This window comes from Adiantum capillus-veneris, chromosome 22 (assembly GCF_014529385.1).
Source record: "Adiantum capillus-veneris isolate H3 chromosome 22, ASM1452938v2, whole genome shotgun sequence".
Classification (NCBI taxonomy): Eukaryota; Viridiplantae; Streptophyta; class Polypodiopsida; order Polypodiales; family Pteridaceae; genus Adiantum; species Adiantum capillus-veneris.
The window spans coordinates 116,600,822-116,626,910 of NC_140952.1; the positions used below are offsets into that span (position 1 = coordinate 116,600,822).

At 39.8% G+C, this 26,089-nt stretch overlaps 2 protein-coding genes and 1 pseudogene across 2 annotated transcripts; 2 read left to right on the forward strand and 1 right to left on the reverse strand.

The window, feature by feature from the left end:
- Window positions 1-288: 288 nt before the first annotated feature.
- On the forward strand, window positions 289-7,796 carry LOC147430080 (tropinone reductase homolog At5g06060-like). The gene is made up of 5 exons (XM_086496261.1): window positions 289-584; window positions 720-927; window positions 5,055-5,274; window positions 5,350-5,456; window positions 7,526-7,796. The coding sequence occupies exons 1-5, from the start codon at window positions 496-498 to the stop codon at window positions 7,715-7,717; spliced, it is 816 nt and encodes a 271-aa protein (XP_086352387.1). The 5' UTR covers window positions 289-495; the 3' UTR covers window positions 7,718-7,796.
- A 6,598-nt stretch (window positions 7,797-14,394) lies between these two features.
- Window positions 14,395-15,829, forward strand: LOC147430081 (uncharacterized). Its single transcript, XM_086495099.1, has 4 exons — window positions 14,395-14,789; window positions 14,864-15,161; window positions 15,309-15,536; window positions 15,608-15,829. The coding sequence occupies exons 1-4, from the start codon at window positions 14,395-14,397 to the stop codon at window positions 15,827-15,829; spliced, it is 1,143 nt and encodes a 380-aa protein (XP_086351225.1).
- Window positions 15,830-16,893: 1,064 nt separating this feature from the next.
- On the reverse strand, window positions 16,894-18,171 carry LOC147430082 (uncharacterized; annotated as a pseudogene).
- Between the last annotated feature and the right edge of the window lie 7,918 nt (window positions 18,172-26,089).

Here is a 26,089-nt window from a genome sequence, read left to right on the forward strand (position 1 = left end):
CCTACAAGCTTGCTTTAATGTGGTTCCTACCCTTACAAGTACAACGGTAGATGGACTATTTGTGCCAATGGACACTCATGTGTATTAGCACGGGTGAAAAGAGAGCTAAAAGCTATGCCCTCATTTACTAACATAATATGGTGGAAGGGAGAGCCCTTTACACGTGTCGTAATCTGCGACCTGAAGACTGAAGTCCAAAACAAAAACAAACCCCTTTGCACGCGATAAAAAGGGAGAGAGGGGAGAGAGAGAGGCCGCCTGGCCGCAGTAGTAGGAAAGAATGTTGGAAGAGAGCTTTTGACAATCAGGGGCTTGGCCTGTTGGAAGAGAGCTTTTGGCAATGAGGGGCTTGGCCGGCTTGAGAGAAGGAACACTATTTTTTGTTGTAAACGAAGAGCATGGACGGCAACGGCAGAGTCCTTAATAAAATGTACATCCCTATCCCTATGCAGTACACACAGGTGAGAGAGAGAGAGAGAGAGAGAGAGAGAGGGCATGGCGGACGACCTCAAGAGCAGGCTTGCTGCGCGATGGAGCCTTCAAGGCTACAAGGCCTTGGTCACGGGGGGAACCGCAGGAATCGGGTGACTCTCTCTCTCTTTCTCTCTCTCTCTCTCTCTCTCTCTCTCTCTCTCTCACACACACACACACACACACACACACACACACACACATTCACACATTCTCCCTACCCTCATTTTCTGTGTGTGCATGCATAGCAAGGGGATCGTGGATGAACTTGCTGCCCTTGGAGCATCTGTCTACACATGTGCGCGCAGCAGCTCTAGCTTGGCAGATCGCTTGAAAGAATGGAAGGACGCCGGACTCGACGTTGCAGGCTCCATCTGCGATGTTTCTTCCCGGCCCCAACGACTCGAGCTTATGAAGAGCGTCTCTGACCACTTTGCCGGCAACCTTGACATCCTGGTATGCTCTCCCTCCTCTCGACCATACAACGTCTAGAGTTCAATTCCCGTTCATGAGCATTCTACATCAATATGATAACCAGAGTTTTGCCAAGACCACATCTTCAGGAGTTTTAGACCTTTGACTTTGAATCCATGAGAGGAAAGTTAAAAAACATCTAAAAAATAGTCAAGTCCCACAACGATGGTGCTATCGTTGTGAAAATATGGGAAAGGCAGCATTGCTATTAAGAAATGGGGGATGAAGGGCATGAAGGTGATGAGGGTTATAGAAAAGAAGAAAGAATTTGCATGAGGCAAGGAGGAGGACCATGAGGGAGGGCTCGTGTCTTGGTGAAGGGCAGAAGGCGGCTCCAATATCTCTCGAAGTCTCTCTCTCTCTCTCTCTCTCTCTCTCTCTCTCTTGGGACCTTGAGGCAACAAGGGAGAAAAGGGAGGAGATTCTTGCGACGGTGAGAGGGAGGAAAAACGTGAAAGAGAGGAAGGAATATAGCATGAAGGGGAAGGGAGGAAGGAAGCAAGGGTGGAGGAAGGTCTTGGGGCAAGGAACGGGCTAAAAGGGGGGGAGTGCATGAACAAAAATGGGAGGAAGGGTGAGCAAGAAACTGGAGGCTTCCTTCTTCTCTCTCTCTCTCTCTCTCTCTCTCTCTCTCTCCATGTGGACTTGAAGCAACAAAGGCGGAAAAGGCAGCCGTAAATCGGCCATGGCAAAGAAGGGCTCTCTCTTTGTTTTGTTTGAGGCTATGAAGGATTTTCTCTCTCTCTCTTTCTCTGTTGACAATATTGAAGGACGAGAAGCCGGAGGCAAGAGAAGGGATTTTTGGTGGAGCTTGCAAAAACGGAAGAGCTCAAGGGAAGGAAGGATTCTCGATAAAGGCAATTGTAATTGAGAAAGTCAAGCAGTGAAAAAGGGGTTGTGATCTACAAGATAGAAAGCATGCCATAATTTGACCAGGCAGAGGGCAAAAAAGGAATTCTTTTGGAAATGATGATCAGGGGAGCTATACAGTGCGGGGTTTTCTTGGTAATTACATATTGCTTCCAAGGGGTTGGGGATTTCTGATCATGGGTTCGCAAATCAACATGCAAACCAACAACGACGTCTGCAACCGATTTGTAACAGGGTTTCAGATATCAATTAATTAGAAGCATCTTTTAATTGTTAGCATCAATTAAGTGTCGATAACTGTTTTAAATTTATTTTTCGCTGGTATTTATGATCTGAGTCGTGAATTTCTTTTGGGATTGCTCTGTGTTCATCCCTATGTACTCTTACTAACACTAAACTTGGCCCTAACCGCATTGGTTTTGCTTGGTTTACACTTCAACTACTTCTCTGTCTACAACCAGAAGCCCAATGGTTTCCCGATTGACCTTGGAGAGATGCGCACTCCGACGCTTTGGTGAAACCGACGCGAACTTGACCGGGGAAGACGGAGCCAGTCATGTCAACAGACCAAGAGAAAGTTATGCAGAAAATTATGGGATTAATGGCTGTTATTTTGCAGCAGCAGTATGTAAGTAAGGTGCTCCCACTCATATTCCTTCATGTGGTATATAATACCTGCATCTAACAGCTGGTTGATCTCTTGCCAGAGGGCTTTCTTTTGAATTTTTTCCCCAGTCTTAGCTTTTGTGCTTTGGCTTGTACCCTTCCTTGAGAGATATCTTGTGCTCAACATCCTTTGCCCCTTGCATATCCTGGTACTCCGGTGCAAAAAAAATATGGAAAAGAGGCACGCAATTGAACATAGCCTTCCCTCTCTTGTTTGGTCAAATCTTCGCTCAACATATTGGCTACCTCTTTCGCACCTATGCCATGAACCTGCTGTTGTACTTCCTCTTTTGCATGAGAGTCCTCCAAAGTGACTCCCAAACAAATTGACATGAATCTTTAGCATATCATCCCTGATTTTCTCCTCCTTTGTATCTATATAGCCCTCATCATAGGCCATCTTGATCTTGTACTCATGTCTTGTTGTATCATCTTTGTCTCTTGCCACTATAGGATAGAAACGGCTCTCTTTGGTCTTCAAGTCTAGCACCACCTTCCTTCCTCTCTCTTTATCAGGCAAGGTGAACACCATACTTTCCCAATCTTGTTTAGCACCTATTGCAACTTCAGCCATGGCCTACCCAAGGTGATAGGTTACACATTATCACCTGCTTTCATCACAAAAAAGTCGATTAGGTACTCAATTCCCATCACCTTTACGCTTACATCTTGAACCACGCCTAAACACCTAGCCTTAGCAGCACATTCATTTGGCCACTAATTTAACAAATTTTTCCCTCATTGTAATTTCCTTCATGATGCAAGCCTGTGCTCCACCATCTATATAAGCATGTACCTGCATCCTCTTTTTGATGGCAGCATCCACCAAAGGAAGAACATTAGCTGGGCTACCCACCCTTAATTCCATGTTTTCCACTGTATGCACATTGCCCTTAGCTTTTGGTAGCCTCATGCTCATGCTCGCAGACCATTGTATTCTTTGCTTAGGATTCAAAACCGATAGCTGACCAAAAATTTTGTTAGCCTTTTGGCCCTACACATCACTTACCAGATCATATTCAGGGTAGTCGTGCCCTAGCTGGAAATCTTCTTGCTTGATCTTATGATGCCTTCTCTTCTTGCTAGTTTTTGGTTGCTCTCTACCCTTGTACACCTTCTCTTTGCCTTTACAAGCTCTAGTCTCTTGCTTGGTTTCTGTTTCCCTTTCAGCTCTTGCCCTTTTGTTGGCCAAATTTTTGACATCTTGCTTATCCACCCCAACTCACCCAAGGGACTTCACCACCATCTAGAGGAGCTGGTTGCACTGGATTCTTGATCACCTTCTCTCTTGGACCATCAGACTGTGCTTGGCATCTTCCCCTACCAAACAACAAGTAGTGAGAGCGAGCTTTTTGAAATGGGGCCTCTAAACCCAAACCAATGGGCCTACCCTCACAAAATGTTCGTAAAGAGGTACGCACACTACTTGGGGCACCACCTTCTTTTGGGAGGGGAGAAGGAAACCAATCAAAATAACACTTGCACTCACCCACTCAAGCAACACACTTTGAAAACCCCCTTACTCTATATACACTTTGGACACTTGAACACCATCAACGATTATGCAACCCAATGCCGTGCATCAAAATGAAATATGCAATCTGTGGAATAGCATTCACCTTCTCCCCATAAGAATACCCATAATACATCCAAACTCTTCCTCTCTCAAGCACTCATCAAAAAATCATGCGCACAAGACTTTCCTCTCAAACACACAAGAGAATCACTTACATCAAACTAACACACTTTGCATAGAGAGCTCATCTCCATCTATGCAATGCCGTGACACAAATAAAATCACCATGAGAGGTAGCCACATGCATATGTAATGAAGCAAAAGAGATTTGGAGTGAGAAATTTCTTTAGACCAATTGAATAAGTGTGGAGAAACAAACCAATGGTAAATTGAGAATAGAACACTTACTTGATTTCTCGCACACCTTTTAAGGGGAGGACAGACGCTGGCTAACCATCACGAATTGTGACACTTGAAAGTTTTGAAGATGATTTCATGATCATTAACATAACCATGAGAGAGATCATGATGTACTTACAAGTTATTGAGGTGCTACAAATGATTTATTGGGTTGATGGAGTAAGAGATTGTAGAATGGAAAGAGTGGAGAATAGAGTTTGCACTTCCTCCAAAGAGGAGGGTTAGGAGGGAGGATGTGAAAGAGGGAGAGTTGGGGTTTTCTCTACTATTGATCAAGAAACAACATGAAGTTGAAAATATAGGTGTGTGTCCTTGAGTCTCTCCAAGGGGGGCTATTTATAGTTGTGTAGGAGGGGGATTATGCTACACTTAATTAGAGTAAGTGATTAGACCTAATTAAGTGTCCTTTGACCACTCATTGAATATTGGACATAAAAGGAACTATTTATTCACCAAAAATATCATTTTAGACCGTGAAGGCTCTCAATGCTCTCTAACTTTGAAATTCTTACCTTATGTAGGTATTCACACAGAAAAATTTACCCAATTCACTTCTAGGTTACCAAGCACTTAAAGCCTTAGTAGTATTGTGAATATTGAAATCTAGTATAGCTTGAACTTGACATTGTCTTTGTAGGTCAACAATGTGGGACTTTCAGTTGAGAAGCCAATGCTAGAACAAACTGAAGATGATTACAATATAGTCTTCTCAACAAATCTAGAGTCTGGATACCATCTATCACAGCTTGCACATCCCATGCTAAAGCTATCCAAAAATGCAAGTATCATCTTTGTCTCCTCTATAGCAGGGTATCACCCCATTGCACACCCCACCACCTTATATGGCATGACCAAAGGTATTTTAAGAAACTTTTGTTTTTTTGTATAATGTCCTTTGACTACATAAGCTTAAGATTGTGTATGATCAATAGGTGCAATGCATCAACTCACAAAAAGCTTAGCCTATCAATGGGCTAAGGATATGATTCGTGTCAATTGTGTGGCACCTGGTGGCATAGAGACAGAAGCGACAAGAGAGGTACTTAATTGAGACTTGCAATTATATCATATTTGCATCCAGTATAAAAGGAGCACCTTTGAAGCCAAAAGTTAAGCTTTTATTTTGTACTTTCAAAATAGCCTCTAGTTTGCAAAGCATAAGGTGCTTCTATACATGGGGTTAGTAGGATAAAGGTATAGATAACTTCCAAATGGAAAACAAATGAATGCATGCGTGAAAATTACTTGGCTGGAGAGGTGAGTATAGGATGTTATCTGTGTATAATTGGTGTACATCACAATTTCTTAATACCTATATTTGTAGTGTGCACCACTTATTGTTTTTCTAGTTAGTTTTGGTGCACATTTGTGATGGGTCTCTCTCTCTCTCTCTCTCACACACACACACACACACACACACACACACACACACACACACAATTTCAACACTACAATAGGGCAATTCTTAAACATGCATGGAAGACATTTAAGTCCTTCATTTAATAAGCATGGTTTTCAAGCATGCTTTCAAACAATACATAATAGATTAAGAGGTCTAGAATTGAGGCCTTCTAGATTTTAAATATTCTACAAGAAAACAAAAATGCATGTCTTAACTCTTTGAAAATCTTTTCAAGGATTATAGATTATGTTGAACAAGCGTAGAAATGGGAAGGAAGAACGAGTTTAATGGATTAGATAGGAAAACATTGTATTCTTAGTGTTTAGATTACACTCAAAATCTTCAAAGAAAACTATATCTTCAAGGATTGTTTTGTGAGTAGCATGCATAGCCCAAACAATGACTCACTTCGCAAAAATATACTACTTTTTATGAGATTGCGCAATTCCCAATAATATTATGCAGATCTTGAATATCTTTAGCTGCCATTACCAAAACATGTTTGATGCCTACATTTTGCATAACTAATTACAATACAACATACTCTTTGTATATATATTCTTGAGCTGTAGAGGTATAAGCTTTCGTTCTCTTATGGAATTTCTAACTTCTACCCACCAAATGTCATTTGTTGAAGTCTATTCATGAGGGGAGTTGTAGATAAATATTTTGAAGGACATATAGTATAGCAAATAGTGGTAACAAAGGGTGTAATATATTATGGAATTTCAATAATCACTCCACTTTAAGACAATTGAAGCCTCAATTATTGTAAATTCTAGAAATACATTCTGAATCCCACTCTATATAATTAAGGTGCTAAGCTTAATCATATAGAATCAGGTTGCTAAACTACACATGGAAAGTGTCAATAAGCCAATTTTTGAGACTTGTTTGGAAACTATTAATGGGGCTAGAATGTGCTTGCTTAAACAAATTTTAATGCTTAATCTCTTGTCAAAAGTCAAGGCAATACAATAGCTTTCCAACACTCAAATTGACCATTAAGGGTCTACTATCTGAAATCTCTCTATATAAGGTACATTTGAGGGGTATATTAAAAGTCCCATGAGCACAAGTGCCACACTATGGTTTTTGTTGGAGTTTTGGACTTGCATTGCTGAAAACTTTTGACTTGCAATGACATGGCGGGCTCAGGAAATGAACAAATGATGGAATGATCCATGTTATAACCAAGATATTGGAACCTTTGATTGCTAAATGTTATCTTCAATTTTCTTCTGGATAACTTGACTAAACTAACTTTCATGGTAGGGTTTCAAAAGGGTAAACAATGTCGAGAAATGCATTGGGGTAAATTCTACATCTTGTCACCCCCAAGGTTACCAATGAAAATTAGGGAATCACATTAGGTAACCACTTGGGGAATAGACCCAGGTCCTAGGTAGGGTTTTGGGCCTATGTTTGGAAATACATGTGACAAATTTCTAGAGGAACCCATGAATTGTTGAAGTTAATGTCTGTGGAGCGACTACTAGCGCGGTCCCTTTCTTGGCTTGGGCAACGAGGTATGAGAAGGTGTCTTACAAATGTACCCTTTCATTTTTTGTAGCATTACGAGTGTTTGCAAAAGACATTATGAGGATTAAAATGTGTTAACCCAGAGAATTGTTTTTGAAAAGTTCAAATACGAGAAATTTCTAGTTTAAGTTTGAATGCTAATGTTGTTTATGGTATTATGGCAGCGTATCAATGCTTTACTTGTACAAGATCCAACATTCTTTTCAAGACATGTTCCACTTGCAAGACAAGGAAAACCAGAAGAAGTTGGAGCTCCTGTTGCATTTTTATGCATGCCATGTTCATCCTATTGTACTGGTCATATTTTTGTAGTCGATGGAGGTACCGTAATAAACGGGTTGTTTCAGAGATCATAATCAAGCTCAAGCACCTTTGTAACGTGGGAAAAACCCATATTTATTTATAAAAATATGGTGAATCACCGAATCTTTTTGGGAAGAAGGCCATAAGAATCTAAACTAATACTCAAAAACATATATCAACTAATCGACACAAAAATGTAATAAGAGGAAACCTTTTCTTAGTTTATTATAGCTTTAGATGTTCAAACTTGACTCAAAGTATAATCGAATAATACATTAGTAAACAAAGAGATATACGTTATCAAGGAAAATTTCTCAAGAGTAGGAAGCATGGCATTTTATAAAGGGTTTCCTCTTATTTTGCACTTATCTGTAATAACTCATAATCAACAAAAATATACAATTAAGTACCCTCTCTTTTGTCCGCTCTTGCCTTGCCATTGAGAGATGAGTGGTCCCTGCGTCTTCCTCTCTCTATCCATCTGTCGCCTGCACGATGCATTGACCTTAAAAAAATATCAACCTCTTTATAATGAAAGCCCTTCAACTCAAAGAAAGCTATGAGGATCATGTTAGATTCCCTATAAAACAAACGATAAAAAAGATTGTAGGGACATACTTAGGTTCATTTCCAATCAGAAGACTTTGCATTGGTTTTAGGAACCTATAACTTGATCTTTCAATTCTCCTTAAAATGCCAAGTTTGATCTCAATATTGACATAGACACTGTATGGAAACCATACGATGTAAGACCATATTTGATGTGTAAAATGATTTTATTCTATCGAATCTCAAATTTTGATGTATAAAATGATTTTAAACTATCAAATCTCAAATTTGATATAGACACTGTAGGGACACCATATATCCATACAATCATAGTGTAACTTAAACCATGCATAAAATATGGTTTTTTATCTCTAGTCTGATTGTCTTATAGTTTCTTTCATTCATCAACTCAATAGTATCTTTGTGAGGTATTAGTATCAGATCGGTTGACCAATTTCATACCAACAATATTAACAAGCTCATACCAATTACATACCGCTATCACACTAATAGCATATACAAGTGTGACTAAAATTTTCACATGATATAAAAATTTCTCTCTTAGTTTACTGCACAATTCCATAATGTTTCATGCACTTGAGGTGCCTAAAAATCACAAATTTTGAGGCTCCACATAGTAGAGTACTTAAACATCAGGCTAGGCTAGCAAATATCATTATAAGTCTTTAATTTTTTGTAGTTTTGCTATCATTTGAGCCAATGGATTGTGAGATATTGAGCGAAAACAATTCTTTGTGGTTTTGGTATCATTTGAGCCAATGGATTGTGAGACATTGAGCTAAAATAATTGAAAGTGAAAAACTTAAAAACAATTGAAAGTGGAAAAAATTTCTTGTGACTAGAAACTTGGAGATTCACGCATCAAATAGTGTCTGATCTGAGTGAATATCATACGAAAGAGCAAGGACATCTAGAGCCAGTAAACTATGAAATTAATTGCTCTAACCTATAATAGCTACTCTTATAGATTTATAGCCTAGGCACATCAAAAGATTTGGTACATGTATTGAATCTCTGGTCACCTACAATGATATGACAAGCAAAATAGGTGGATTTCAACAAGTAGAACAATTTTTTTTTCATAACAAAAGAAAATCTGAAAATAATGCTTTATTGAAAGAAAAGGTCCACAAGTAACAATCCTTGTCATGAGATAGAAAGGAAGAATAAAAGTTCTAATGGGATTTTGGCCTTGATGCAACCAAGGGTTAGTCGGTTGGACAAAGACTTCGTGTAGCGTGTGTATATGCTCAAGCTTCTTCATCTTAATCTTCAAAGGTAAGCAAGACTCTCCAACAAAAAGAGTTTTTGAGAAATACTCGTCAATATAGGCATGCCAATAACAAAACTATTGCTCAATCCATCCAACCAAACTAAGTGTAAAAGCTCTTGTTGCTAATATATAACTACGAGGCTGCATAGTTGTTCCTACTGGCTCTACTTTTACTGACCTAGATATATAATCCCCAACACAACTGGAAACATTACTTATCATGTTCTATTATTTATTTATTGATGAAATAAATCTAAAAAAATAAATGAAGGTATTGGAAATCCATTGCTTTCCATAAAATGCTTTTCATGAGAGGATTCATTTATTTTCGGACATCATTTGTTTTTTTTTGGAACTTTGTAATATGGATTAAAGTAAAAAGGCATGATTACAAAAAAAAATCTAGGACATCCTATGTATAAGAATGCAATTTATCTCACTACACACAAGGTACTTAATTCACTGTACATGAATTATGATAACTATTGTGTGACCCACACGTTGCTGCGGTCAAGAAAACCATGGCCATTGAGTCACACAAACACATCTACATCATGTAGGTGTGTGTGAGTGTGTCTATGTACACAAGTGAAGAGGGTGATTTGTAGTTTGTATAATCACTCTAGGAAAATGACAATTCTCTCTCTCTCTCTCTCTCTCTCTCTCTCCATCAAGATTGAGTAGACCTTTGATATCTATTCAGATCAATTTAACTTTTCTCTCCCCCCCCCCCCCTTCTCTCTCTCTCTCTCTCACACACACACACACACACACACACACACACACACACACACACACACACACACACACACACACACACACACACACACACACACACATGCACACAAAGGTTTTAAGGTCAAGACTTGTCAAGCAGTTTTTTGAGATCTCTCTCTAAATCAATATGAGTGATCTATAAACATTGAATCTTTACAAGAAGAATTTATTGCAATTGGAGGGGGATAGGTCCACTTGGTGGCCTATCCTCCACCAAGTGGATCTCTCCTCTGGGATGGGGAGGGCCACACACACACACACACACACACACACACACACACACACACACACACACACACACACACACACACATCTACATAGGTATACCCACATCTAAATGAATGGTTCACACACCCACACCCACACCCACACCCACACCCACACCCACACCCACACAACCTTTTCTCTCATAGTAAATCGGAGTACTAGTTACTCAGATCTATCGAGAGCTGCTTGGCATGATAGATTTAAGTATATCCCATCCAATATACTATTAAAAAATGTCACATATAAGGATTTGAGTCCTACCTTTACCCCGACATATAAGTGGACACAAGTGCTAGTAAACTAGTCCCCTCATAAATTGACTCCCTACAAAAGCTTAGCATACATGCCCTTTGTGGAATAGCGTTAATTCTCCTTGCTCGGGCTTTTCTATATTAGTATACGGCTATGGAATGTTGGCCTATACAAGTTACCTTCTTCAATGAAAAACTCATTCTAGTTTTCTCTATGTAATGTTGTGAGCATGCTACCTAACTAGGCATATCTCAAAACATGTAACTTACTTATGTAAGTTGTCTTTGATATTTAGTATCTTGGCATGAATGCCTAATATGCTATAACGCCATTGAAAACCAAGCTCGGTTGATACTAATAATACATATCTATACTTGGACCCTCATAAATGACTCCAGCTGCGCATCGTATGTGAGGCATGCCACTTGCAATTGAATGACTCAGAATTAAGCCTTTATATCTGGTCAAACTCTATTCGTGATCATCTGTGTGAAATTCTCTATACCACTGCTATATGCGTTGTGCTACTTTCCTCATGTGCTTTGCTTAACGTGTGATCATTACACACACACACACACACACACACACACACACACACACACACACACACACACACACACACACACACACACACACACACACACACACACACACACACACACACACACGCACGCACGCACGCATGCGCGCCACACACACATACCCTTATGTGAGCATCACACCCATGCCACACCCGTCTTGAATCACCTTGAACTCGCTCGCAAGAGATACCCCTCTGCTAGCACATGAAAACGTAGATCTCCAATTTTGTGTACCCTATCGACTCAACGTACAAATAGGAAATGATATTCTTGCATGGAGGTGATCAATGAATTCTCACCCTCTCTCGATGTTTTTCTCTCGGCCTTGGCTTGAAAAGATCGGCTCTCTCAACGGTGAGGCCTGAACTACAACAACTTGCTCTCTGTCTACCATAAGGACAATATGCTCCAACTGGCTACACAGGTAGGTGCCCATGCACCTATTTAGAATTTGGTCATGATTGATGTTGTAGGAAAATCATGCTTTGTATAGAGTATTTTGTCTTGAACAAACTAGTGTTCACTTATATAACATGTGAAGATTTTCTCAACTCAATGCTCTAGAATTTGGGAGTTTTGTAGGAAAATTGAATTATGTTGTGCATAAAAAACATAGAAACTATACCTACTCATCTATGGTACTGCGGGTTTGTCAAGATGTCTTTGCCTTAAACATCCTTTGGAGAAACTCGAGAAACATGGCACCTTATTTTCTTGAGAATAGTTCGTTCTAAAGAGGAAATGCTGCCCAATTTGGGTTGAGGTTACGTGACGAGTCTGGCATCTCATAACGTATTATGATAATCAACAAAAAGTTAACTAAATTTTGACTTTCTTTGGAACCTTCTAAGGATATTTTTTGATTATCTAACATTGATGTTGGGAATGATGGGAAAATGAAAAGTGTAGATTGTGTTGACTTCATATGATTGATTGTTTTTCTTTTAGTGCATTGAAGAAGTTATGGAATATTCATGATTGATTGAGTTTTACTTTCAAACATTAAGAAGAAACGTGAGTAATTATTCCAATCGTGGGAGTTCCTTTAATAAAAGCATGTATGTCAAAGGGTAAGGTACATGGATACTTGCTAAGGTTCATGTATAACCGCTACATTTGGTAAGCCGTAAAACTACCATGGAGGGTCTCATTGTGAGATGGCATTAATTGAAAATTTTGAAACTTCGTTCAATTTCAAAGGAGATGCTATTGAAATTTAGTCTAAGTGGTCCATATTAATTCTTTACCTTACCTACTTACCGTCTGAGATCTTTCTCTCTTTGATTCAAGGCGGTAAGAAAATGGCTCCTATCATGAACACACGGAGCTAGCTTCAGCTAGTAGATAATTGACGATGACTGGTATATACACACACAACCACTATGATGCTTGTGGGTTTGGTAGATCTCGGGCATGGTTCGTAATGGCTATTGATTCTCATTCATGTTTGAACATATGTACTATATTGGATTGTTAAAAGGTAATGCCTGGAAAGTGTAGTAGTCTTAATGAATTTATTGAGTTGCAAACAAGATACTAACAATTTTTTTATGAAGATGGGTATATGAGCTAGTAGCATGTGCTATACTGCTAGTTTTTGATACATGAGGTACATGTTGTTTTTGTTAATGAAGCCTAAAACCTTCCGTGGAGGGTCTTGTGGAGAGATGACAAAAATTGATTCTATGGAAATACTAATCAAATTACAAGATGCCCAATTTTTTGTCAAATGATATACAACTTAATTAAAAAATACATAGGTATTTGCATCATATATGATAGTAGGCACTAGCATGTTTGTGAAGAAACTCACTGAATATTGGGATACACATGACTCTTCACTTAGAAGTTATCTCACTTAAGAGCTCAACTTAAAGGCTAATCTTAAGGGTAAGCTGTAAACTAGGTCTACAGGTGTGACATGGATGACAACTGGATCCAGTGTTGACACCTGAAACACGCACAGACATAGCTAGTTCTAGCTAAATGTTTTTGTATCAATGCATGTAATAGCCGGATCCTTCTTCGCGTAGATGTAGTGGAGGCTCATTCCAAAGGGTGGACACACAAAGATACAACATTAAGATATCAATTTGCTATGATCAAAGATCAAAGTTTTGATATACATTAGGAGAAATATGAACCCCAAAAGGTCCTTGTAAAGATTCTTAATTTTAAGGGTTTAAGGCTAAAAATGTGTGTGGTTAAGGGGACAAGGGCAATGATTGAGAGTAGCTGTATAGGCTTTTTTTAAGGCTCTCATAGGCTTTTCTGAACTTAAATAGAGACTAGTGGGGTGAGATAGATACTCTCTCTCTCTCTCTCTCTAGATTTTCATACATGACAAGGGAGAGTGAGGATATAACAATAACTACCCCCCCATCCACATCCTTACCACATCATCAAAAACGTGCATAACCCTAGCCCAAAAAGTCCCTTTTTTTCAAAACTCTCAAATAGACCCCATTTCTACGTTAAACTACCCATTAGGAAAATTTTGGGGTCTTGTTTGGGCCCTGTAAGAGTTTCCACCTCAGTAAATTTTTCATGCAATTCTTTTAGCACAAAAGTATTTTGAAGTTATAGAGAAAATCTCTCAATAAGGTAAACAAAGATTTCGTGTTACAATGATCAAGATTTTGCTAAAAGTTTGTGCCTTGAAGGATCTTACAAGATCTAAATAGACGTTCTACTTTGAAATAAGAGAGGGAAAGTTCAAACTCATTTGAGCTAAAAAAATTTGGCGGAAGCACCAATCTATTTCTATGAGAAACTTTTACAAAGATCAACCATTTTGCTAAACAATCCTTGATTATGGAGAATACACAATCTAACAGCCAATCTTCTTTACTCCTTAAGCGTAAATACCATCTTCATATAGACAGACACAAATTATGAGCCCATTCAAAAAAGGAATAGATCTTTCACACTTACTAAGCTGTAGATGGATCACTTGAGACATACTAACCATAAACATCTTGATATTTGGTGTGATGGAACACTTTATCCTATGGATCCCCTTGCTATGTCTACTCCTCCATTTAATAATCTTACATCTCTATTACGTTTTGTTGGGGATGGGTCTCATGGTCTCTTGGGTTATTGCAATAACTTGGTGATGAAGAATACACAACAAGCAATGATAAATCTAGAGATATTGAAGCAGCAACCATCATCTTTGTTCAATTTATCGATGCAAAAAAGTAAGCTTTTGCAAGAACAAACACTTTTGAAGAACAAAATATTATCCTCCAAAGAAACCATTGCTGAGCTTGAAAAGGAGGTGAGAAGGACGAGGATAAAAACCACTCAACTTGGTCTTCGTCAAAGATGCAGAAGTGTTTCCAACATTGAAACCCTCAAAGTTGGAAGTGGAGGTCTTAAGTGCAGGATTCGAGCAATAAGGTATACCTTTTTAATACATATTCTTGTTGTTACAAAGTATTGATTATTAGCTAATCAAAAATATGTTTTTGCAGAGGCATGCTTCATCCTGAAAAGGAAAATATTGATCCTCAAATGGCCAAATCTTCATATTCCTCTTTGATTGCACCTCATCTTGCAAAAGAAATTTTGGATGCTTCAAAGTTCAAGAAGATAAAGCAGGATATAATCAATGATTTTCTACAAAGCACAACCATTGATACTTTAGATGTTCAAAGTGTCATAGATAATTGTGGCATCATTCAAAAAGGATATTCATGCATCTTTAAATCAGTAAAGAGCCAGCTCAAATATAAAAAGGTCTCATCTTCTCTCTTACCTATACCAGCTCATGTATGTCAAGCACGACAAGGTCTCAACACTGAAGTTTCACAATACTTGGGTGATTCATATTTCATCAACCAAGAATTTAGAAATGCGGGACGAGTGGTACACTTTAATGAATCGTCTAATATTTTGTTCAATTTGCAAAATCTTTAGAAGAAAATGGTCAAATTTTATAATGTGACAAGGGAGGAGGTATTAGGCAAACTAATCTTTGTGCTTAAGCTAGATGAATGTGAGATATTGAAGCAAAAAAAGACAGAACGTGTCACCATAACTTTGATGAATAGAGCACTTCAAGGAGTAGCAGAAAATTTTGTGAACAACGATGATAGCTTCAGTGTACAATCAGAGAATGATATATGGTGGCTAGGAGCTTTTGAGGTATACGAACTTTTAAGCTTTCTCTAGTTAATGTATCAAGTAATGTTAGTAACAAAAAGTCATTTATGCAGGTTGACAAAGAAGATCATGACATTTTGTACTGGACATTTCACCAAACAGATATTCCTGATGTCATTTGTAGACAAAAAAATGGAGAACTTCTTCATGTTGAAGATATTGGAAGCTTCCAAGTAGAGTGGCATCTTGCTGGTGATCTCAAGACACTCAAGTGCATGTATAACATTGCAAAAGGTGCTAGCTCTAAATCACCTTGTCTATATTGTATGAACTAAGCTCACTCTTTGAGCTTGAAGCAGCACAACCAAAAACCCTCTAGAGATAATGAGGATCCTAAATTCCGCGCCATTCTTGATATTCCACTTTCGCATGTCCATATATGTATATTGCATGCATTGTGAAGTATTGTTGAGAAGCTTGTATATTTATACATTGAATATGCATGGAAGTTGAAGCCAAAGACTGAGTCAAGAAAAGCAATTGAAAAGATAGAGCAAATACTATCAAAGATGGGGCTCCACGGAGGTAAAGTAAAGGTAATTTCTTGTCAAAAGCGTTCAACATCATCACATGAAGTTCCGGTAAAACCTTCACTTGGAGGTGTGAAAGCTCGTTGGTTTTTGTCATTTCATGGTGAATTGGGCAAAATCAACAAGAGTCATAATTGCTCAACGGTAAAGTATGAGTAGTGGAAGAAGCTTCATAATGCTATTAAAGACCATGCTGATAATGGAAAGGCTAGGAATCGCAAAGCAAAAGTGTGGATGGCTCTAGATGAGGTTTTCTGCTTACTTGACAAGAAAGAACGGATAGACAACGAAAACATGAAATTAAAGCTAGCCCTTCAAGATTTTGGTAAAAGTATGCAAGATAATTTTCTTCTTACAACCTATTTGATTTGTATAAATATATTTTTAATGACATGCAACATATTTTACACGATCATATGCCCTGGTTCACAAAGAAATATGGATGTCCTGTAATATGGTCCACTCAAGGAATGGAAAAATCCCATTATCAAGTTCGTGGAGCATACTTTCGATACACTCAACATGGCAGAGGAAAAAACAGAGCGAACAGCTTAAAAGAAGTATTTTTTTGGTTCTATAGAAGAGTATTGCTACTAATAAGGGAGAAGAAAATTTCTAAAAACAAAAAACAAGCTCTTGCAATAAAGATATCCAAACAAATTCAAAGACGACAGAGCTGGAAGGATTCTACTGCAGAAGCAATCTTACATCAGTAGAGATCAAAGAGAGTGAGGGATAAAAAAGATTGGGTTCTACCTCAAGATCCAGAAAAAATTCTATAAAAGTGTATACTTAATACAAATCTATTCTCAAATGATATCTTCAATGTCTTCAACATCTTCTTGATTTAAACTTGAAGTGCCCTCTTTGTATTCAACCTGCTTCAAATCATCGTGTCGAAGTAGAAATCATTTCCCGGAAGGAGAAAGCTCTCTATAATGTTTAATTCCCTTTGCAAGAGCATATCTAGTATATGCTAAATAACTTCTTGCAAGTGATCCTTGCATTGCATGACCATATCCAAAAACATTGATATCACACTCTTTCTCCAAAAGGCTTACTTTGGTAGCATTTGGATGAAGAACATAGCCACCAAGATACTTTGACAATGTCTTGTATACAAACAGATGTATATAACCATTACAGGAGTACTTCATGCGAAAAATAACTAAATCACGACAAGCAAGGTACTTAATGTAGTGCTTCAGAGCAACATCTTTGGTAAGATCAACGACTCTAGATGACCGTCTTAAGAACTCATCTTTTGGTGGTTGAATCTACAAACATATAAAATCTATTAATCATTAGAAACATTGAAAGCAAAAAAAAAAAACTTTAGCTTATACAAATAAAGTGCTTACGGTAATGTTCTCATCTGACACAAGTTGATTTTCCTTCCAAAGATTTATCGAACCGACATTTTGTATTTTGAGATCTGGCTCTTGAATGATTGGTACATCTTTATCTTGTTCATCTTCATTTTCGCTATCGGCTTCTGAAATATGAGGATCTGTTATATTCTCTTGTGCCTTGAGAAACTCTTCTTCGATAGGCTCTTTATACTAAAGAGCTTCATTGAAACAAATCTCCAATGCTTTATGAGGCTCAAAGCAAACATCCAACTTGCCTAAAAGAGGATCTTTTTCTACAAAATGTGAGAGAGCAGATGGTTGCAAACCGTCACACATTGATAGTTGTGTGCAATGTGAGAGAGGAGATGGTTGCAAACCGTCACACATTGATAGTTCTCTCCATGAAGAGACCTAGCAAAAACCTCCATTTAGTGCGAATCCACATCAATGGAAGGTTAGTCATGCAACAATAATTAACATAAACAAGCTTGAGTAACCTATAAATATTAAATGGATCATGCAAGCAACCCATTCTTTTAGGAGAGAAGAGAATTCAGCAGAAATCAGCGCTAAATAGAGGTTGCATACATAAAGTATTTTTGAATCTTTTTCTACAAAATCTTTGTATTTAACTGGCTCTTCATCGGTCCCAACATTATAGTTCAAGTGTTGTGCCAAAAGAGCATACAATTCATCCTCTCGTATACCAAATGACCTTTGGATATCTGAAAGCATTATATATTCTCCATGGCCAAGAGGAAATCATGGTAGAATAGGCAAGGGCAATGTTCCTTTAAAAGTAGGGTACAAAGACTTCTCCAATGCAATACTGTCTTCTCGAATCCTAGAAAGTTGAAGACTCTCAACTTCTTGCCACTCTTTTTCTACATCAAGAACTTCTTCATTGTCTCGTTCATCTTTGATCACTTCACTTGATTTAGAGTTACTGTCATCCCTTTCTGCTTCTTCATCATCACTATCTCTTAAGAACAAAAACACAATAAACCCCACACTTTTCTTTAATAGTCTACATTTGTGTTTGCACTTTGAACACTTTGGAAGATTTAGTTTGAAATTTTTTGATAAGGCGGAATACTTTTTGTTAAGCCTAGAGGATTGTGATGGATTCTTTTGAACCAAATCTATAGCGTGAATATATTCTTCGTCAAGGTATAGTACCATTCTTGAATCCACCAATTGATCAAACTCTTTGTTGTACTCTTGTAAAGCTTCTTTGTGAAAAATAAGAGTTTCTTCAAGTTCAAAAGGAGTATTAAACATTGTATAAAATGAATCATATGATTCCATGGCTCCACAATCATATAGAAATTCATGCAATAGAATCTTGGGATTGCTTTTATCTGTAATAACAAATATCTATATTAGAAGAGCAAGGTCATAATGCAATTATAAAAAACCTCTCTTGAATTATCGATGTATGATATACCTATGTCATCTGTATTCTGGGTAGATGTTGCCAAATCGTCATAAATAGATGAGATACCATCAGTTTGAGAGTCACGTTTTCTTTTCAAATCAGCCATAACCTTTGGGCAAAGATTCTCTCTCTCTCTCTCTCTCTCTCTCTCACACACACACACACACACACACACACACACACACACACACACACACACACACACAATTCAACTATATACAGGCATGTATGTATTATGTAGATTAATATATGTGTGTATATGTCGGTATGTGTGTGCACTTGAAATGCGTAGTAGTCAATTCAAACTAAATGAATACTATAGGACACGATTCAAGTGCACTTAAACTATTGATGCTAGAGATGTACTTGAAATGCTTGAAAGTGACCTCCAAAACAATTGAATTCATTCTTTGAGCATTTTAGGTGTATCCAATAAGTAAATTATGAGAATGTGTGTTGGTTTTCTTCCCCCATATCCTCTCTCATACACAATAAGTTGATATCACAATTACTGTTTACAAATAATAAATCTTTATTGTATTTTTGGACCGACTACAATTGTGGTTAGACTTTGTTATTGCATTGAAAAAACCCTTTCTTAGAGTCTTGGATGCTAAGGTTTTGGCTATTTTTTAATAAAGAAAACCTAGGAACCTGTACTCGCATAATATACTAGATTCATACTAGTAGCTTGTCAGGTTTATTAACTCCATCTGCCAAGATTCCATGCTGCCGTGCCGCTTTGCGGGCCTCATGGCAAACTTCAAAGCCCACTTATACCAAAGGTATATTAGTAGACAAAGCCACTAACAGTGTTAGAACCAAACCGGCTGAAATTATAAAATCCCATTTAGACTTTGAGCTTGCCTTTTAAGAAAACTGGAAAATTTGCACAAGTTTTAGTGTAATTACCGGTAAATCGGTTAGGAAAAATGTATTTTTCTAGCTCTGGTCACTAAGCTTGGGAGAGCTAGACGTCCATGTCTACGAGGGTGACCCCAATAGCGGTGGAGGCTCCATCAAAGCATCAAGACTATTCTAGCACGATATGGAAGACACTCATTACAACTATTTACAAAGGTGGACATTGACATTGCTCTCCAACATGAATTATACTTCAATATTCATTACCTCAAAATATTCACACCCCCACTTACAACCAGTCAGGACATTCTACTTCTCCTTCCTATCTCTATTGTGCCTTGCACGGCCAGCCCACCGAGCTACCCTTCTCTCAGGTCTCTTGCAAGAGAAAGATCCGAGCAACTTCATCAACAACAGACCGAGGAAAAGTAGGGTACGGGCCACCAATGGCTCCTCATGTGTGTGTGTGTGTGTGTGTGTGTGTGTGTGTGTGTGAGAGAGAGAGAGAGAGAGAGAGAGAGAGAGAGAGAGAGAGAGCGAGAGAGAAGCTTTCCTTCCCTTCGGATCCGGTGAATGCATGTAGAGAAAGGCCTTCACTTCATCTGCGGTCGTCGGTTGCCTTCCCTCCAAGTCGACTATCAGTCCGCATGCAATCGGCTAAAGTTTAAACCACATAACAGTTCGGTATGCAACTCAGGGGCCCCTAATTCAAGTGAAAACAATGCATAGTGTGATCGCGTGCATAAAAAAGACCTTCCCTTTCTTCTACGTATGCACGCTTGAGAGAGAATGAGAATGAGAGAGATTGGATAACGGCAGCCATTATACAGAGAAGATTGGATAACGGCTGCTGAGAGAGATGGACCCACCCCGCCAATGAGAAAAGAGAGCATCTTAAAAAGATGCCTCAAGTTTTCATTTTTTTCAATGGGTCATACTTGTTTCTCTTTTAAAAGAATCCCAGTAATACATTGAAATATTCCCGTGCCCCCTACCTACTAGCCTATGTTCCTCTGCGCCTTTGCCGCCCTGTTCTATAGTTGCCCTCGCCACCCTGCTTCTCCCCTAGCGTCCACAGCCATGAACAACAGGGGAAGAGCCTCTTGGACTGTCGCTTGATGGCGATGGCGATGGAAGCAGGCAAGCCGGTCGTGTGCACCGCTCGCGGCTCTTGAGCATGGTGGTTTCCCATGAAGGTCATGAGAAGAAGCTTCTTCGTTATCCCTCAAAGCTCTCCACGATCCATGGCATGTCAGACACGCATACACAAAGACTCAAACTTGCTTTTTTAAGTTTTAAAAAAAATAAAATAAAAAATGTCCACAGGATGTTATGGTACCCCCTATTGGCTCACACTAGATAAAATCCATTAGTTAGGAATATTCTCCCTCTTTCCCTTTCTCACTTTTGTTCGCCTCGGTGCTCCTCTTCTTTCTCTTGTCTCATGTGTTTGCATGGCCTTCGTTGACCTGCACTACCCTCCATAGCCTACAACCCTTTCGTAGTCATCTGCAGTCCTCCATTGCCTATAGCTCTCTCCCTCTCCTCCCTCGACCTACAAAGCCTCGCAATAGAAAGAGAGGGAAATACGGGCCAACTCAACTCCTCCTGCCTCCCCGGTTCTAGAGGATCTTCCAAGATGCTCTTTATTTTATGAATAAAAACCAGTTGGTGCCCCCTATTGGTATCTTCGAAAGATTTTGGCTTTTTTTTATTTTTCTACAATCGTGGGCACATACCTCGCAGCTTCATTATTATATTCATTTCTTCAGTGATTCCTATATTGAATCTCACTGCACCCACCCTTCCATCCATAGCTTCCCCTTTAAAAATTGTAGGGACAGATTCGAACTCATCCTCTATGGCAGCTCAAATACTAAGTCGTAACCACTTGAGCTCCAATAGGTCATTGCCCACATCGACACACGCCGTTGGATTTTAAAAAAACACAGCTTGCACGGCTTCCTTGCCTTCTGCATTCTGCACACTACCTGCTGCCATCTTCTGCATTCTGCTTGAGGTCCTCATCCTACTTGCACGCCACTTCTTGCGCCCTACGAGGCCCGACTGTGTCCCGTACAAAGGTGCAGGCTCAGAGTACGGCCACAACAATCGTGCTAGCTCAATTCTTGAATGTAGAGCAATCTACGTTTTTCACGCGGGTGTTTCATGGCTTCCTCCACCACCCGTAACCATTCGCTGCCTTCGTTCCTAGGACCCTTCTAGTAAAGGCATCACTTTAGATTTGTTTTTTTTCAAAATTTTGTGCCAGCCGGTAGGGGAGTTTGTATACTGGCCCCTACTACTGGCAGCTTGGTACTTTCATTCATTTGTTCCGCAAATGCCCCCAAATCTCATCCAGGGGTCACAACCTTGGAATGGAGTTCCTCCACCCTCTAAAAGGCAGAATGGGAAATCGAACTCAGTCAGGCAAGGATCCAACCACTCGTCTATCCCCCATAACCAACAAACCAAGCATGCTCACTCGCTCATTTTCTCCTACTTGCACAACACACAACAGACGACTCTTATATGCTCTCCCATCACGGCTTTCCTCTGCTGCCTGTGCCATCTGGGTGCTTGTTGCGGTGCTTCTAGGCTGCTCGTAACACTAAGACTCAATGTTTGCATTGCAAGTGGTCATATTGCAAGTGTTGTTTATTACATGCAAGGCTTTGCAAATTCTCCATGTGGACCTTCCACAGTAAATCACACGAGTTGCTTCAAATGGGATCTACAACTGGGGAGAGCTGTCCAACGCATATTTGTAAATTCAAAAAACTTCAACTTTTCAAGGTTCCTACTGGCTCATATTTACCTTTATTCATTCTTCCCGAGATTCCTCCCCGTGCTAGAGATTCCTCCTCCCAACTCCAGCCTTCTAATTCATATCTATCAAAGTTTTCAGTCTCCAAAAGGGCGTCATGAGATTTGATCACGCACTGTGACTGACAACATTTGGAAGTTGTCCTCGTAACCATCCCACTGTTGACGGTATCCTGCCACAAAACGTTACCCTTACAGTAAACGTGATTTTGATCTGCGCCTGTGTCCTCAACAACCACTACAAGCAATCCTCGTGATGTGCACCTGCACCCTCAACAACCAGTGCGAGAAATCCTGGTCCAAGAGCCAGCACAAGCAATCATCTGTCTAGATTGTCCCCCGTTAAATGGACTTGCCTCGGTATAAACCGTGATTTGTTTTTTTTAATCACTTTTCTCCAACCGGTACCCCTACCCCCTACTTGGTATGCTCGTAAAATATAGCTAGACTTCTCTCTCTCTCTCTCTCTCTCTCTCACTCAGATTTGCCTCGGTATAAAATGAGATTCGTTTTTTTTAATCACTTTTCTCTGCCTGGTATGCTATTAAAATATAGCGAGACTTCTCTCTCTCTCACTCCCTCTCTCTCTCTCTCTCTCTCTCTCACGCTCAGACTTCTCTCTCGCTCTCTCTCTCTCTCTCTCTCACACACACACACACACCCATGCACATACCTCTCTCTTTCTCTCTCTCTCTCTCTCTCTCTCTCTCTCTCTCTCTCTCTCTCTCTCCTGCTTTGACGGGATGGCCGCCTCTGCTGCTGCCGCTTGCTGACAGAGCCGCCTCTTTTCTCGCTGCTGCCGCTTATTGCTGACTATGACGGTGACGACGCTAACGACGCCCTGCAGCTAGTAGCTAGTAATACGTACAACAACACCTTTTTGCAATGGAGATGTAATGACTTTAAATATGAGGGAACTTGTAGCTAGTAATACGTACAACAACACCTTTTTGCAATGGATATGTAATGACTTTAAATTTGGAAATGAAATGATGGCTACTCATTTTGCAATGTGTTGCTTCTTATGTCATTTAAGTTCTTTGTTTATAATTTGTGTTCAATAAATTTTTATAAGTCTTCTGTACATTGCCGGGTGGTTCTTGCGCACCACGCCATTGAATGCGGAGGGGGAGAAGCGGAGGGGGAGGAGTGTGGATGAGTATTTTGTTGGCGAGTGCTACAAAACCTTCACAATAGGCTTCAAATGCCATTTGAAAGGCACACATCATATCTATTTTGGCCTTGGAGGTGCAAAAGGCCCCTGTCCACAAGGCAACAATTTTGGGCAAAATAGTCCCCTTGTTTTGCCCAAAATCGATGCCTTGTGGACAAGGGCCTTTTGCACCTCTAGGGCCAAAACAGATATGATGTGTGCATTTCAAATGGAAAATGAGACACAACAATGTATTCATTGAATTTTTCTTGCTACCAATGCCTTTCCAACCTTTTGTACCCATGGAAGATAGAGAGACAACCAAAATGCCTTTGATTGACATCTAGAAGGCACTAGATATGCTTGTTTTGGCCCAAACAATGTTAAAAACCCCTGTCCACAAGACATCGATTTTGAGCAAAATAAATGCATTTTTTTTGCCCAAAAGTGTTGGCTCGTGGAATTTTTGGGACGTATCCAACACAACATTGGCATTTAGAATACCATTTGAAAGCTAATGACATATCCTATGACAATTACTTGCCTATACATTGACCCCTCCGTCTGGCAAGTTGGGACCCACAAAGCACTTGCACAAGCATAGATTTTAAATTGATCTATTCAACACCATATCTCTATACCAAATAAAAATTCAAGGCAGTTAAGAAAACTCACAATAAATTTTCCCATCCAAAACTAGAAAATTAAATTTCACTGAAATCCATGTATTTACACCAAATTGTAAGTCAAGATAGAAAAGTACACGGACCGACGGGCTGCAGTCACATGACACCACCGCATAACCCCCCACATGCAAATGCAAGAAGCATATGCGCAGGGTTTATTGCCCAAGGTATGGCCTCATCTTAAGTGTGAGCAAGGAGGTAGAGATCAAAGCGTGGTGAGCTATGGTGGCTTCTGTGTGGGCGTTGCTTCGGCGAAGACCCAATGTGTTTTGGCGCCTTCGGGTGGAGCCAGGTGGTTGTGGTGGCACGCTATGAGCAGTGGATAGTTTGGTGGAGTGACATGCTGATGTGGCACTCTCCTAGGGGGTGTGTTCATGCACCAGCAAGGGGCCCAACATTTGTGAGAGCAAAGGGGGGAGAGCACTGACGGCGCCATCGGTGCCCCTTCTAAGGGGTGTTCGTCTGATGATTTGAGCCTCAAGCCAGCTAGGAATAGCAAAGGCATGCAATGAAGGCCGATAATAAAATGAATTTGAGAGGAATAGAAGGGGGGTGACCATGCCCAAAGGGGGGGAAAAACATTTATGGCCTGGGAGGGGGTCTTTTTGGGGAGCTTCTTTGGAAGGAGAGAAGCGAGCTCTGGAGATTTTTTTTTTCCACAGGGGGAGATTCAGTGGGGAGAAGAAGAGGAAACCCTGGGGAGAAAGTTTTTGGGCGAGCTCGAGGTGGAGCTCCCGACGGTGGAGGAGGAGAAGTGTTTGGGCCGTTTTGGAGCTAGAAGAGGTGCCATCAAAGAGTCTTTTCTTGCCGTGCTCTCAATGAGGAGAGCCGCACAACAATGAAGCCGAAGTTTCCCAAATTTTGAGCTCAAGGGTGTCATGCCGAGGCGGTTGTAGTAGTAGGATTCATGGATGTTTGTAGATGGTGTCATGCCAAGCCGGTTGTAGTAGTAGGATTTATGGATGCTTGTATATGGTTTTTTTGCAGCAATTGAAGCAGACCATATCATTTTTTACTTCTGTTTCTCCCCCCTTTCCCCCCTTCTTCTCTTTGATCTATTCCAAGTGTGTGGTGTCGGTGTTTGAGACCTGCGTGCCTCCTTGAGCCTGTGTGTGTGTGTGTGTGAGAGAGAGAGAGAGAGAGAGAGAGAGAGAGAGAGAGAGAGAGAGGTGCTATGGCACGATTGTAAACAGACAAAATTTGGTGTGGTGTGTTGTTGATTGTGTGAGTTTTAAAGGTGAACTCTAGTGGATTGGGGTGCAATGATTATCCTAGGCTATAGAGATTCCCCCTATCCATCTTCTGGTGCCCCCATGGAGGAGCGCATTGATGCTCCAATTTGAAGTTTGAAGCGATGTTCAAAGTTGACAGAAGGTTTGTGGATGGTTGAAGAATATTTGGTGGTCATATTTGAAGATAGCAGAGATGATGAAGCCGATTTTTGACCCCATATTTATAGGTGTTGAAGACCGTGAGGATTGGTTAGGAGATTTTGAATTATGGAAGCTATCAATGCATATGTTGACGGATGCAAAAGAGCTGCAAATGATGCTATTGTTAATGCGTGGAGAAGCAAAGGTTTGGTTTGATGATCTGAAGCGTGTTGGTCAAAATTTGGAGCTTCAAAATCAATTTCTAAAGTGGTTTATAAATGTTGTCACTCCGGAAGAGGATGGTGCAAAGCTG